This window comes from Empidonax traillii, unplaced genomic scaffold, assembly GCF_003031625.1.
Source record: "Empidonax traillii isolate 1590-97213 ecotype Southwest subspecies unplaced genomic scaffold, ASM303162v1 scaffold1389:size274315, whole genome shotgun sequence".
In the NCBI taxonomy this organism is placed as follows: domain Eukaryota; kingdom Metazoa; phylum Chordata; class Aves; order Passeriformes; family Tyrannidae; genus Empidonax; species Empidonax traillii.
This window is the reverse complement of record NW_020956582.1, coordinates 105,557-117,269: the sequence shown is the minus strand read 5'-3', so window position 1 is coordinate 117,269 and position 11,713 is coordinate 105,557. Positions and strand designations below refer to the sequence as shown.

The following is an 11,713-nucleotide window of genomic DNA, read 5'->3' as shown; positions in this document are numbered from 1 at the left end:
CCCCATCCAACCTGACCTAGAACACTCCCAGGGTTGGGACAGCTACAACTTCCCCTGGGTAACCTGTGCCAGGGCCTCCCCACCCTCACAGACAACAATTCCTTCCCAATGTTCTTCCCAACGGGGCTGCCCTCTGGCAGTGGGAAGCCATTCCCCCTTTTCCTGTCCCTCCAGAACCTTGTCCCCAGTAACTCTCCACTCTCCTGGAGCCCCTTTAGGCCCTGCAAGGGGCTCTCAGGTCTCCCTGGAGCCTTCTCTTCTCCAGGTGAGCCCCCCCAGCTCTCCCAGCCTGGCTCCAGAGCAGAGGGGCTCCAGCCTTCAGAGCATCTCCGTGGCCTCCTCTGGACTTGCTCCATATTCTTCTAATGTTGAGGACCCCAGAACTGGACACAGAACTCCAGTGGGGTTTCAGGAAAGCGGAGCCGAGGGGAAGAATCCCCTCCTCACCCCGCTGCCCTCGCTGCTGGGAATGCAGCATGGGATACACTCGGCTTTCTGGGCTGCCAGCACTCAGATCCTGCTCCTGCTGCTGATTTTCTCCTGTTGCTTCAGAAAAGGCCAAATAACGACCTTGAGATGCACAAACAGATGTCACTCCCAAGGGAAGGGCGCCAGAGCCCAGGACACCCCCGTCGGCATGCGCTGGGCATCGCCCATGCCCGTGATTCTGCTGAGTTTAACGGAATTATCCGGGCATGGAATGGCTCGGGATTAGTGCCATAGCTGGGAAGGGCAGGGCAGGGAACCACGCGGTGCATTTGGGCCCTGCCGCAGGGAACACGGAGGGACACGGGGAGAGGGCGCCGGGAGAAATCCTGCCCAGATCTCAGGGGCGGCTTTAGGTCCGGAATGCGGAAACAGGACGATCGGGGGTAATTTGAATGGAAATTTGGTGGGGTTTTGTGCCATCTGAGGGGAAACCCGGGGCGGTGGTCACAGCCCTAAGGCTGGCAGAGCCCAAGGAGCGTTCGGAAAAGGCTCTCAGGGACGAGGGCGGGAATGTTGAGACTGTCGGGATGGTCTTCAGACCTTCCTACCGGACGGGAAGGAAGAAAATTAAGCGTTGGGTTTTCAGCAGTAATACAGATCCATGAGAAATAACAGTTTATATGATTATTAATTACACTGTTAAACATGACAGGAGTCTGCTGAAGTCTTTGCTGTCGGCCACAGGTCCGGAGAAATCAACACCCAACACACTTTTACCAGAACTATCCACGGCCATTTAGCTCGTACATAAGAAGAAGATTTTAATTTCTTGAATCTCGATTTTTTTGGTTTTTTTCCCCCCAAAGTGCCGAACAGATAGAACCGCGAGTGCTTTGCTTTCCTGGGTCTTTTTGGGGTTTTTTTGTTGGTTTTTTTTTTTTTTTTCTTCCGGTTTCTGCGACGGGTCTCGGTCTTGAGCTGTACAGGTTTCGGTTAACGGGGCAGGGAGGGACATAAAAACCCCAAGTTACTGCTTTATTTTTTTATTAAAACCAAAGGGATGAAACCGGAACCCCACGAACAGGGCCGGGTCCCCTCAGGGGGCCGAGCCCTCCCCTCAGGGGAGGAGTCACGTGACACTCCCCCTCCCCGCGCGCCGGCGCGTTGTCACGTGGCCTTCTCCCGGCCGGGGTGGGAGTGGCCTGCTGAGCGGGGGCGTGGCCAGCCGCACATCTGCTGCGGGGGGCGTGGCCAACCGTGCTGGGCGTGGCCTGCTGTATGGCTAGTATGGAAAGGGGGCGTGTCGAGATGTAGGCGTGGGTTGTGACGATTGGGGGCGTGGTCAACCGGGTGATGGGCGCGGCCAACGTCACAGCGCCCCGTTGTGGGGCGGGGTATTGGGCGTGGCCACACCGGGGTAGGGGGGGTGGGGGGGTGGGCGCGCCCGAGCGCGCGCCGCCGGTGCGCCCCCACCCCGGTGCGGTGGGCGTGTCCCGCCGTGACGCAGTTCCGGTTCCGGCGCCGTCGCGGTGGCGGTGGGAGCTGCGGTCGCTCCCGGGCCTGGGCTGGGCCGGTCCCCCCAAAATCAGGTACCGCGGGGTGGGGGGGGTTGGGGCGGCCCCGCCGCGCACACGAGCCCCGCGCACCTCGGGGGGCAGCGCGGAGGGGCGCGGGGTGGGGGGCGGCCCCGCCTCGCACCGTCCCCCCCCCACCCCGGAGGTGCCGGGCCCCGCGGAGGGCCCGGCGGGGTCGGCTGTGGTGGTAGTGGTGGTGGTGTCTTGGCTGGGTGGGATATTTCGTCAGCTTTTTTATTTGTGCTGCGTGGCCGTAATTTATAAATAAGCGTAAATCGCGTGTAAGTGATTTTAGCTGGGGGGTTCCTCCCCTAAGGGAGGGCTCGGGAGAGTCAGGGTTTGATTATATCACATTTTCACACATCCTTTATGCTCCAGGGCGGGCCAATACTGTGCATATCGGTGCCCCCTGAGAGCTGCCGGCCTGGCGGGTTCAATTCCCGAGGGAGAGCTTATTCCCAGGTGGAATTCCTTGCTGATCCGGGGCTGCTCAGCCCCCCTCACTGCCGGGAATGTCCGAACAAAGGTGGCTCCTTTGTCTTTTTTTTTTTGAAGCAAAACCGACACGCCCCGAAACTGCCCTTGCCGGGACCCGGGGGGATCGGCGGCTGATGGGAAAACCCGCGGGGAATGTCGGCCGGCCCTGCCTGGAAAGCGCTCGGGATGTTCTTCCTGGAGCTTGAGTTTTCCGAGTGCATTTTAGCAGTGCCAGAGGGAGATGTGAAAGGTGCCAGTTGTGAGATTGGCTCCTGGAAAGGGTGTTTGTTTTTCTTTTTTTTTCCTGTGAAGGAGCCTCTGGTGAGGAGCAGAAAGGTTTGTGTGGGTTTGTTTGTCGGAGGGGAGGCTCCAGCTGGGATGTGACACGTGGTTTTGGTGGTTTTACTCACTGAAACTGGAAGAGAGTAGGCTTAGATGGGATACTGGGAAGGAATTCCTGGCTGGGAGGGTGGGCAGGCCCTGGCACAGGTTTGCCCAGAGAAGCTGTGGCTGCCCCTGGATCCCTGGGAGTGTCCAAGGCCAGGTTGGACGGGGCTTGGAGCAACCTGGGATCACTATCCAGGTGTCCCTGCCCACGGCAGGGGGATTGAAATGGATGATCTTTCCAGCCCAAACCAGTCTGGGACTCAGGGATGAGAACGGGCTCTGTGGCTCTCAACAAAATCCAGAGGCAGCTCTGAAGGATCAGTTCTAGTTATTCCCAGCTGCTGGGCTAACAGGGATCCCCAGGGCTGGGTGGTGTGGCCAGGAGGAACCTTTGGGCAGTGGAGACTTTTATTTTCTTTTTTTGTCTGGTGGCTGATAATTTGCAGCAAACGCCACAGTTTTGTTGTTGCTCCCGCCCGAAACCCCGACCTGGAAGTGTGAAAACAACAACAGCTCTGCCTTTTGTCCCTCTTTGCCAGTCAGAGCAGACAATGGGGAAGGGGCAGGAATATCTTCAGACCTCGTGGAGCTGCGGATGATGGAGCTGTTCAGTTTGCCTTTGTTATCCCGCTGGATTAAACGCCCAGGGCAGACTGAAGGATTTATGGCCTGTGAGGAGGCACTGAAGGTGGGGAAAGGGCCAGAGGAGGCTGCCAAGATGATCAGAGGGATGGAGCACCTCTCCCAGGAGGAAAGGCTGAGAGAATTGGGATCGTTCAGCCTGGAAGGCTGAACGATCCCAATTCTCTCAGCCTTTCCTCCTGGGAGAGGTGCTCCATGAGAGGGACTTTGGACAAGGGCCTGGAGGGACAGGACACAGGGAATGGCTTCACACTGACAGAGGGCAGGGTTAGATGGGATATTAGGAAGGAATTCCTGGCTGTGAGGGTGGGCAGGCCCTGGCACAGGTTGGTCCAGAGAAGCTGTGGCTGCCCCTGGATCCCTGGAAGTGTCCAAGGCCAGGTTGGACGGGGCTTGGAGCCACCTGGTCTAGTGGGAGGTGTCCCTGCCCAAGTCAGGGGGTTGAAAAGGATAATCTCCAAGATCCCTTTCCATCCCAAACCATTCCGTGGTTCCATCCAGGCCAGCTCTGAAGTGTTGATATTTTAACGCCCCGGAGCTGCAGAAATTTGCATATTTCGGAAAACATTTCCCAAGCTGTCAAAAAAGATTCGGTGTCTCTTCCATTTCTCTCCCAGCGCTATGTTGGGTAGTTACACTTCATGTGGGCAGGAATCCTGTTGTAGATGAGGTTATGCTGGCAGGAATTAGTCATGTTTGGAGTGGCAGAGGAACCTCTCTCTCTCTCTGCCGAGGGAGCTGTGCCACCCAGTGGAAATGCAGCACAGCCTGTTGCATCCAGAGAGCCTGTTTTATTATTTTTTTTTATTTTTTTTTTTTTCCCTGGGTTTGAAAGATGATCTTGGAGACAGGAACTAAATCTGGCACATCAAGTGTTGGGGAAATGTCACACAACTCAAAAGAAACGGGAAAGCAGTCGATGCTTCGTTTTGGGGCAAGGAAGAAAAAGTGCTTTGGGCAGCTCTTTCTGACGAGAGTCCTCGAGGACTGGTGGTGGATAAAAGCCAGGAAAGGCGAGAGCATGGGAAAAAAACGCTACTAGATCCACCAGTTTTGGTGGGATGGATGAGACCAGAGAGGGTTTGGAGCTCCCAGAACACCCTCGGGCTGGTTTGTTGTGGAAGCTGTTTGTAGGATTGGATTTAGCTCAGCACAAACGGCACCAAACCTCCAGAAACAGGGATTTCAGACCCCTCAGCAAGTCACCAGTTGGTTGTGAGCACTTGCTGCTGGAACTCTCCTTCTCCTGCCAGTGCCACGCTGGAGTTGTGCTTCCCAGCCTTTCTCTTCCCAGCCTGTGGCTCCTCTCACCTCCCTGCTGTTACTTTTCGGGAGCAGCTCCTGGGTGTCCAGGAGGCCTGAAGATTTTGCTGTGTGTGGTTTCTGGGCAGGTGCAGTGAAGCCCTCCATCCCTCTCAGGGCTCTCCAGGGTGAAGGATGAGAGGGATTGAGCTCCTGGAGGCCTTTTTTTGCAGCCATGGATCGTCTCTCTCCGTCCTTCTCTTCCCTTTGGTGCTTCTGGCCGTGTGTGTGTCCTCAGAGGTGGCTGGGAAGTGGTGCCCTGACCAGCTGGACCTGGAGCTGGCAGGCTCTGGGGCTGCTGGAAAACCAGGGATGTTTCCAGGGGCGTTGGCCTTGGGAAAACAAAGGAATTCTTATCTTACAGCACGGTGGATGCAGCAGGACTTGGGTGTGAGTGCTGCCAGCTCTGCTGTCTTGTCTCTCTGCTCCCTGCCAGCTGAACCCTCCTTCCATGTGCTCTTCCTTCAGCCCAGCTCCAGGAAAGGATCATTTGGAGCAGAGTTTAAAGTCTCTTACACAAAAGGGCTTTTTCTCTGCTCACCTCAGGGCCACGAGGAAAGCTTAGAGAGAAAACGAGAGGCCGCTTGTTAATTCGCCGGGTCTAAAAAATCCCATCGAGGCACCACTCAGTGTGGGGGTTTTTCCTAAATTCTTGAGCCCGCCTGTGACCGGGGGGGGGCTTCCAAATTCAGTTACTCGGAGGTCTGCTGAGCATGTGAGTGCCTTGGGCGATACTTTTGTGAACAGAATCGATATTTCTGCGGGGTTTTGACTGAAATTCCTTTTGGTGTCGAACAACCTGAACAGAATATGCGGATTCCGGATTTAAGTACAGATGAGTTCATCTGTTGCCTGAACGTGTCTGAGGGGGTAATTTCGGTTTCTTTCCTCTGAAACGAAGGTGGCAGGGCCCAGATTAAATGTCTGTTTAAAAAACATCCCTGAAATAGGCCATCCTGTCTGCAGGAGGATCCTTGACATGCTTGGCATGGGCTCAGTTATCCCAAATGTTGCCAACAAATGTTGCTCTTGTCTGCTTGCCAAAGTAAAAGAGCCACTAAATCTCATTATAAGCTATGCTTAACTACCTTCTTTTTTTTTGTTTTCTCTTTTTTTCCCATAAATCGTGCAGCAGAATTGTCCCCTTCCTTTTCATGGCACAGAAACATTTAGGAATCGTCTGCTAACAAATATTATTGGGGATGCTGGTTGATATTTGGTGATCAGCTGTGCTCATCCACTGCTTGGCTTGAATTTACTCCCCTCTGTCACTCCAGTGACAGATCACAGCATTTTCTTCTGAGTTCCCCTTTAGGTTTGTCACCTCTTTTCCTTCTCCCCCTTTGCAGCAAATGTTGCAGCTTCTTCTCAGGGCTTATTTTTTGATCTCTTGTAGGTCTGGTTTTTTTCAGTTGGTTTTATCCCATCTCTCCTCCTCCCTAAAGAAAGGAGGATTCTCTTGGCCTGTTTCGGTGTTGCTTTTTGATATCATGATTTTTAATTACTATTATTATTATCACTGCTACATTTGCATGTACACTTATTTAAAAGGTTGTTTTTTTTTTTTTAACTTGTCTCTATATTAATGATTTCTCACATTTTGTGGGTTTTATTAAATAATTTCTATGCCCACAGAGTTGAATTGAACTCCAGTGCCACTGAAAAGCACATGTCAACTTATTCTTGTTGAGTGTGGATCGTTGCAAAAACTAATGAACTCTTAACTTAAGAGCTATTTATTGAGGAGAAATTGAGGGTTTTTTCCTGGTTGAACATCTGAGCTTTTAATAATAAGCAGAAACCGCTTTCCTGATGTAGTTCAGTTGGTTCCTCAATTTTAAACCAACAGTCATTGATCTGAGACAAAGATCCTTTACTCGAAGGAGCTGCTGCTGTTGTAAATTAATGCTGGAATTTGAACAAACCTTCAGACTGATGCAGTCAGGGCCCTGAATTCCACCCAGGTGTTAACTCTGTAGATGTGTGTTTCTTAAAAAAAGGCTTATTTAAATTATTAGGTGTTTCTTGAAAGGTTTATCTAAATTAATGGGCATTTCTTAAAAGATTTATTGAAATTCTTGGGTGTTTTCTTGAAAGGTTTATTGAAATTATTAGGTATAACTTGAAAAGTTCACTGTGTTTCCACAGAGGTCTGGGTTGCTCCGTGTGCTCATAAATAACTTGGGAAATGGGATGAGCAGTGTCCTGTTGATATGAAACCATCCAGGAAAGTAAGGATTAGGTAATAAATCGGCAGATATAATTCAGTGGTGATAAATCTGCTGTAACTCAGAGTAGATAAATGTAGAGTGGTGCATATAATTTCACATATAAAACGATGCGCTGACCCTTAACACCGGGGAATGAAATATTGCCACAGAAGTGGCAGTTCCACGGGGATCAAAAAGCAGATGGAACATTAGGAAGTGTTAGGAAGGAAATAGAAGGCATAATTATGAGACTGTATAAATCAGTGGTTATCCCCCATCCTCAATCCTCTGTGGGTTTTTTTTTTTTTAACTTGTCATTCATCCCAAGAGGTACAAAAGACTTGGGAAAGCCTCAAAAGAGAGGCAGGGAGAACAATCAGAGGTGTGGAAAAGCTGCTGCACGGTGGGTGGGGGGTCAGTGGGACGAGCTGGAGCTCAGCCTGCAGAAGGGACAGCTGAAAGAAAGTGGTAAAAATCTGGAGGATAATGATCAGCACGGGGAGGTGGATAAAGGCAGGCTGGCTGGTATCCTCAGCTGCAAGATTGGAGGAGCAGCAGCCAAAACCGGTGAAATCCAGGCTTGGAGATGAAAAAGAAGGTGCCTTTTTGTGCAACAAAGAGTTGGAGTTTCTGGCCAGTGGGTGTTTTAGGAACAACCTCGAGGCAGGGAAATGAGACAACCCCATATCCAAGTGGGGGAATTTTATGTGTTAGTGAAAAAGGAGTTATTTGAGAGCTGTTACTCCAAAGAAATCGCCTGTAACTTAAGGAAGTGTCTGAGTTTGGAGTCATGGAGGTGGTGGGGTGATGGCCATCCCTGTTCCTGTTCCTCCCTAGGGGTCATTGTTAAGATGAAACGGGATGCTGAGCTAAATGGCCAGAACTGTCCCAATATTAGGAAGCTGTAGTGATAAACCTGCAGTGCAGTTTCAGAGAAGTCTGTCTAAATGACAGAATGCAAATCATGTGGATGTACATTAACCTAATGGAGCTTACAAACCTAGTTTGATCTGGGCTGTGTGTCCAGACCTCCATCCCTGAGACCCCTCTCGGTGTTAGGAGTCAGGTCTTCACCATCAGCAAGGGGGGAACAGGATTGTTTTTCCTGGGGGTCACCCTGGCAGTAGTACTTGAACTCTTGACTTATATTTTTGCATTTCTGCAAAACAGAACTTTGCCCCTTTGTGTGGCTGGTCAGGACTGACGAAGCCAGTCAGGGGTCACCGTGGTGAAGCTCCAAAAAGCCCCGAGTGCAGCTGTTGCCTTCATGGAAAGGTAGAACACGGCTCAGGGATCCCTGTTCTCGGTGCTGCTTGCAAGTGTGGAGGGGTTGGAAGTTGGTTACACATTAATGACAGCTTTGGCAGGTCTGTGGTCAGCTGATAGAGCCAGTGGAGGTAAATAAGAGCATCCACGGCCTTTAGCGTTTTATGGAGTAATTGGAGGATTAAAGCATCAGCAAACTGCAGTTCTTTTATTTCTGACAGTGAGATCTGTGTGGGGATTCCAGGATGTGGAGCTGCTGGAGTGACTCCAGAGGAGGTCACAGAGAGGGCTGGAGCCCCTCTGCTCTGGAGCCAGGCTGGGAGAGCTGGGGGGGTTCACCTGGAGAAGAGAAGGATCCAGGGAGACCTGAGAGCCCCTTGCAGGGCCTAAAGGGGCTCCAGGAGAGCTGGAGAGGGACTGGGGACAAGGCATGGAGGGACAGGACAAGGGCTCACAGAGGGCAGGTTTAGAGGGATATTGGGAAGAAATTCCTGACTGTGAGGGTGGGGAGGCCCTGGCACAGGTTGCCCAGAGAAGCTGTGGCTGCCCCTGGATCCCTGGAAGTGTCCAAGGCCAGGTTGGATGGGGTTTGGAGCAACCTGGACTAGTGGAAGGTGTCCCTGCCCATGGCAGGGGGTTGGAATGAGCTGCTCTTTAAAGGTCCCTTCCAACCCAAACCATTCCAGGATTCTGTGATTTAATCAGGTTTTGGTTTAGATGCATTGACTTCACCTGCAACAATCCTGCCATGCCTCTTCCAAATCCCAGTTTAGAAAACACGTGGAGTACTTCCAGGGCATCCCTGTTCATTTAATCCCATTTATTTCCATTACCTTGTACCCAAGGATCCCCAAAGCATCCCCTGGGCGCTGGACACTGCTAAGCTTGGGTCTGGTGTGGGTCAGAAACTAAAACCAAGGCACCAGGAGGTGCTGCCAGTTCGACACTTCCCGTGCTTCCAGTGAGAGCAGCGTAGGTGCCTCATGAAGTCTTGCTTAAAGATAGATACCTTTATTATTTTCAACAAATTTCACTTTATCTTACCTTACTTTTCAGCGCAATGTCTGGAACTGATGATTTTTCGGTAAGTAACAGTTTTTCTTTCCTGAAGATCAGCCAGTTGTGTTCCTTCTTTCTAAAGGTTTTTGGAGGAGAAAGGGAGAGCTGACGGCTGAGAGGTGATTTCCCTGAGTGGTGTTTTCCTTCTGGGCAGATGTAGCAATCCCTGGACTAAACACTGGAAGCTGCTGGGTGCCTCGTGGGGTTCTCTTGTGTGGCATTCACAAAGGGGCTGTGCTTTAATGGCAGCAGAGTAGCTGTAATGGAAACGTAGGGAAACATTCCCGGGTTTGTGCTGCAGCTTGCTCGTTGTTCCGGTCGGTAGGTGGCCTTTCACCACCGGGGCATGTCAGAATGCCTGTGTTCTACCTCAGTGGCAGAACCTGCACAAGGATGAATTTAGCCATGTCTGTGCAGCCACAGAGAGCTCTCCTCCTCCTCCTCCTCCTCCTCCTCCTCCTCCTCCTCCCGTCCCGGCAGCCGGAGCGTGGGCACGCGGTGGGCGGGATGTCTGCAGCTGGGAATTTCCGCTCGCTCGGCACGGGCACGGCACGTTCCGCTCTCACCGGCGCTTTGTCTTGCAGTTGGCAGATGCTTTACCCGACCAGTCGCCCGCTAAAACCTCCAAAGTGAGCAGCTCCAAGCCTGGCCAGCAGCCCGGGCAGCCTCCGCAGGGCTGGCCGGCTTCCAACCCTTGGAATAACCCCAGCGCCCCCCCTATGACACCGACGGGACTGCCGCCCAACACGTCCGCTTCCAGTGTGCCCTTCGGACCTCCTCCCACGGGAATGTATCCTTCAATGCCCCCGGGACCGCCTGCTCCATTTCCTCCTCCTCCTACCGGACCCTCCTGCCCTCCTCCTGGTGGTCCGTATCCACCCCCAACTGTGCCAGGGCCCGTCCCGCCGGGGCAGTATCCGCCACCAAACATGCCCTTTCCAGAGCTTCCAAGACCTTACGGAGGTCCAACGGAGCCAGCGGCGCCTCCTGCTCCCGTTGGGCCATGGGGATCCATGCCCTCCGGAGCATGGGGACCAACAATGGGAGGGCAGTATCCTGCTCCCAGCATGCCATATCCACCCCCAGGGCCATATTCCGCTCCTACCCAGACTCCGGGGGCCGCGCCGACGGTGCCGTGGGGGACGGTCCCGCCTGGAACGTGGGGACCTTCGCCGCCAGGGCCATTTCCTCCACCCACAGGATCATATCCGGCTCCAGGACTATATCCTACGCCCCCTAATCCTTTTCAAGTGCCATCCGGCCCTGCTGGTGCTCCGTCAATGCCTGGTGGTCCCCATGTGAGTATTTGGTTTTGGTGCGGAGTTACTCCCAAATTAGCGCTCGTTTAAGCTTGGGAATTCAGTGGCACAAATCTGTTAGTGCAGATGAGGAGTTTGAGCAACAGTGGGATCACAGCCACCTCCTTAAATATTAAATATGCCAGAATAGTGGTATTATGTCAAGTCTTGGGGCATGTCTCTCGTTATAGTGGTCTTCCACTACTTGGAAAGCCTCTAAAATCCAAAAAAAGGAGGAGGTGTGTGTGGGGGGAACCTTGTAATAATTTCAGAAATAAAAAATACTCCAGTCTCTTTTACCTAGAGAGGCTGTTTCCAGGGCACAGAGGGAGGGGCTAACAAATTATGAGCACGAATTTCTTCTTAATCAGGGATTTTTGTAACTGTGAATGAAGTGCTGTGTGAAAAGCCTGTACTGACCACGAGTTATTGTCTCTTGCAGCCTTACCGCTGAACACGTTCTGGGCAACAAAATACTGTAGTTTTCCACCTTCATCCACTACTTACAGAGATTTTTACAGTTTTCGTTTCAGTAATGTTTGGGGCTCTGAAGAGTATTGCCTCTTGTATGTGCATCTGAGGTATGAAGGAGCAGTTTACATCAATTTACCTAGCTCATACGCTGGCATAATTGTTTGGTTTAATAAAGCGAATTTACAAAGAGAAGAAATCAACTAACATCTGTGGTTCTTACCTTGGCAAGCATTCCTTGGAAAAAAAAAACAAAAACAAAACTAAAGGAAAAACGGGAGTTGCCATGAAAGGACTGTAAAGAATCAGGCCTGTGGAGTTTAAAAAAAAAAAAAAAAAAAAGTTAATTCTTAGATTTCCATTAATGCTTTAAGTCTCATCGCCAGACTCGTCGCTGGCGGCCGAACGGATGGATGGTCGTGTTTTGTCTACTTTCAGGTTTATTCCAAAATGTCAGTAAATTAAGGTGTTTCAGCATTTTAGGCAAGAAACCTAATTCCTTGAGCGTGCTACAGTAACTCTTGAAACGAGACAGAGCATGTGGAACTCCAAGGTTTCCTCTCAGCGTTTTGTACATACTCAAACCAATTCCTCGGTC

General features: G+C 51.7%; 1 protein-coding gene across 2 annotated transcripts; it reads left to right on the top strand.

Annotated features, from left to right (window-relative positions):
- The first annotated feature begins 1,957 nt into the window (after positions 1 to 1,957).
- On the top strand, positions 1,958 to 11,318 carry MAPK1IP1L (mitogen-activated protein kinase 1 interacting protein 1 like). 2 transcript variants are annotated; one of them, XM_027906985.1, is made up of 4 exons: positions 1,958 to 2,013; positions 9,341 to 9,371; positions 9,931 to 10,644; positions 11,087 to 11,318. In XM_027906985.1, the coding sequence occupies exons 2-4, from the start codon at positions 9,348 to 9,350 to the stop codon at positions 11,096 to 11,098; spliced, it is 750 nt and encodes a 249-aa protein (XP_027762786.1). In that variant the 5' UTR covers positions 1,958 to 2,013; positions 9,341 to 9,347; the 3' UTR covers positions 11,099 to 11,318. The 2 variants fall into 2 exon arrangements, with proteins under 2 accessions (XP_027762786.1, XP_027762787.1); XM_027906986.1 differs by lacking the exon at positions 1,958 to 2,013 and adding an exon at positions 8,270 to 8,418 and having other exon boundaries at positions 9,344 to 9,371.
- The last annotated feature ends 395 nt before the right edge of the window (positions 11,319 to 11,713 follow it).

Excerpts from the sequence above, each read along its gene's own strand:
- MAPK1IP1L (XM_027906985.1), top strand. The coding sequence starts at position 9,348 with ATGTCTGGAACTGATGATTTTTCG. Across the intron at positions 9,372-9,930 it reads CTGGAACTGATGATTTTTCG|TTGGCAGATGCTTTACCCGA; the intron begins GTAAGTAACAGT and ends TTTGTCTTGCAG.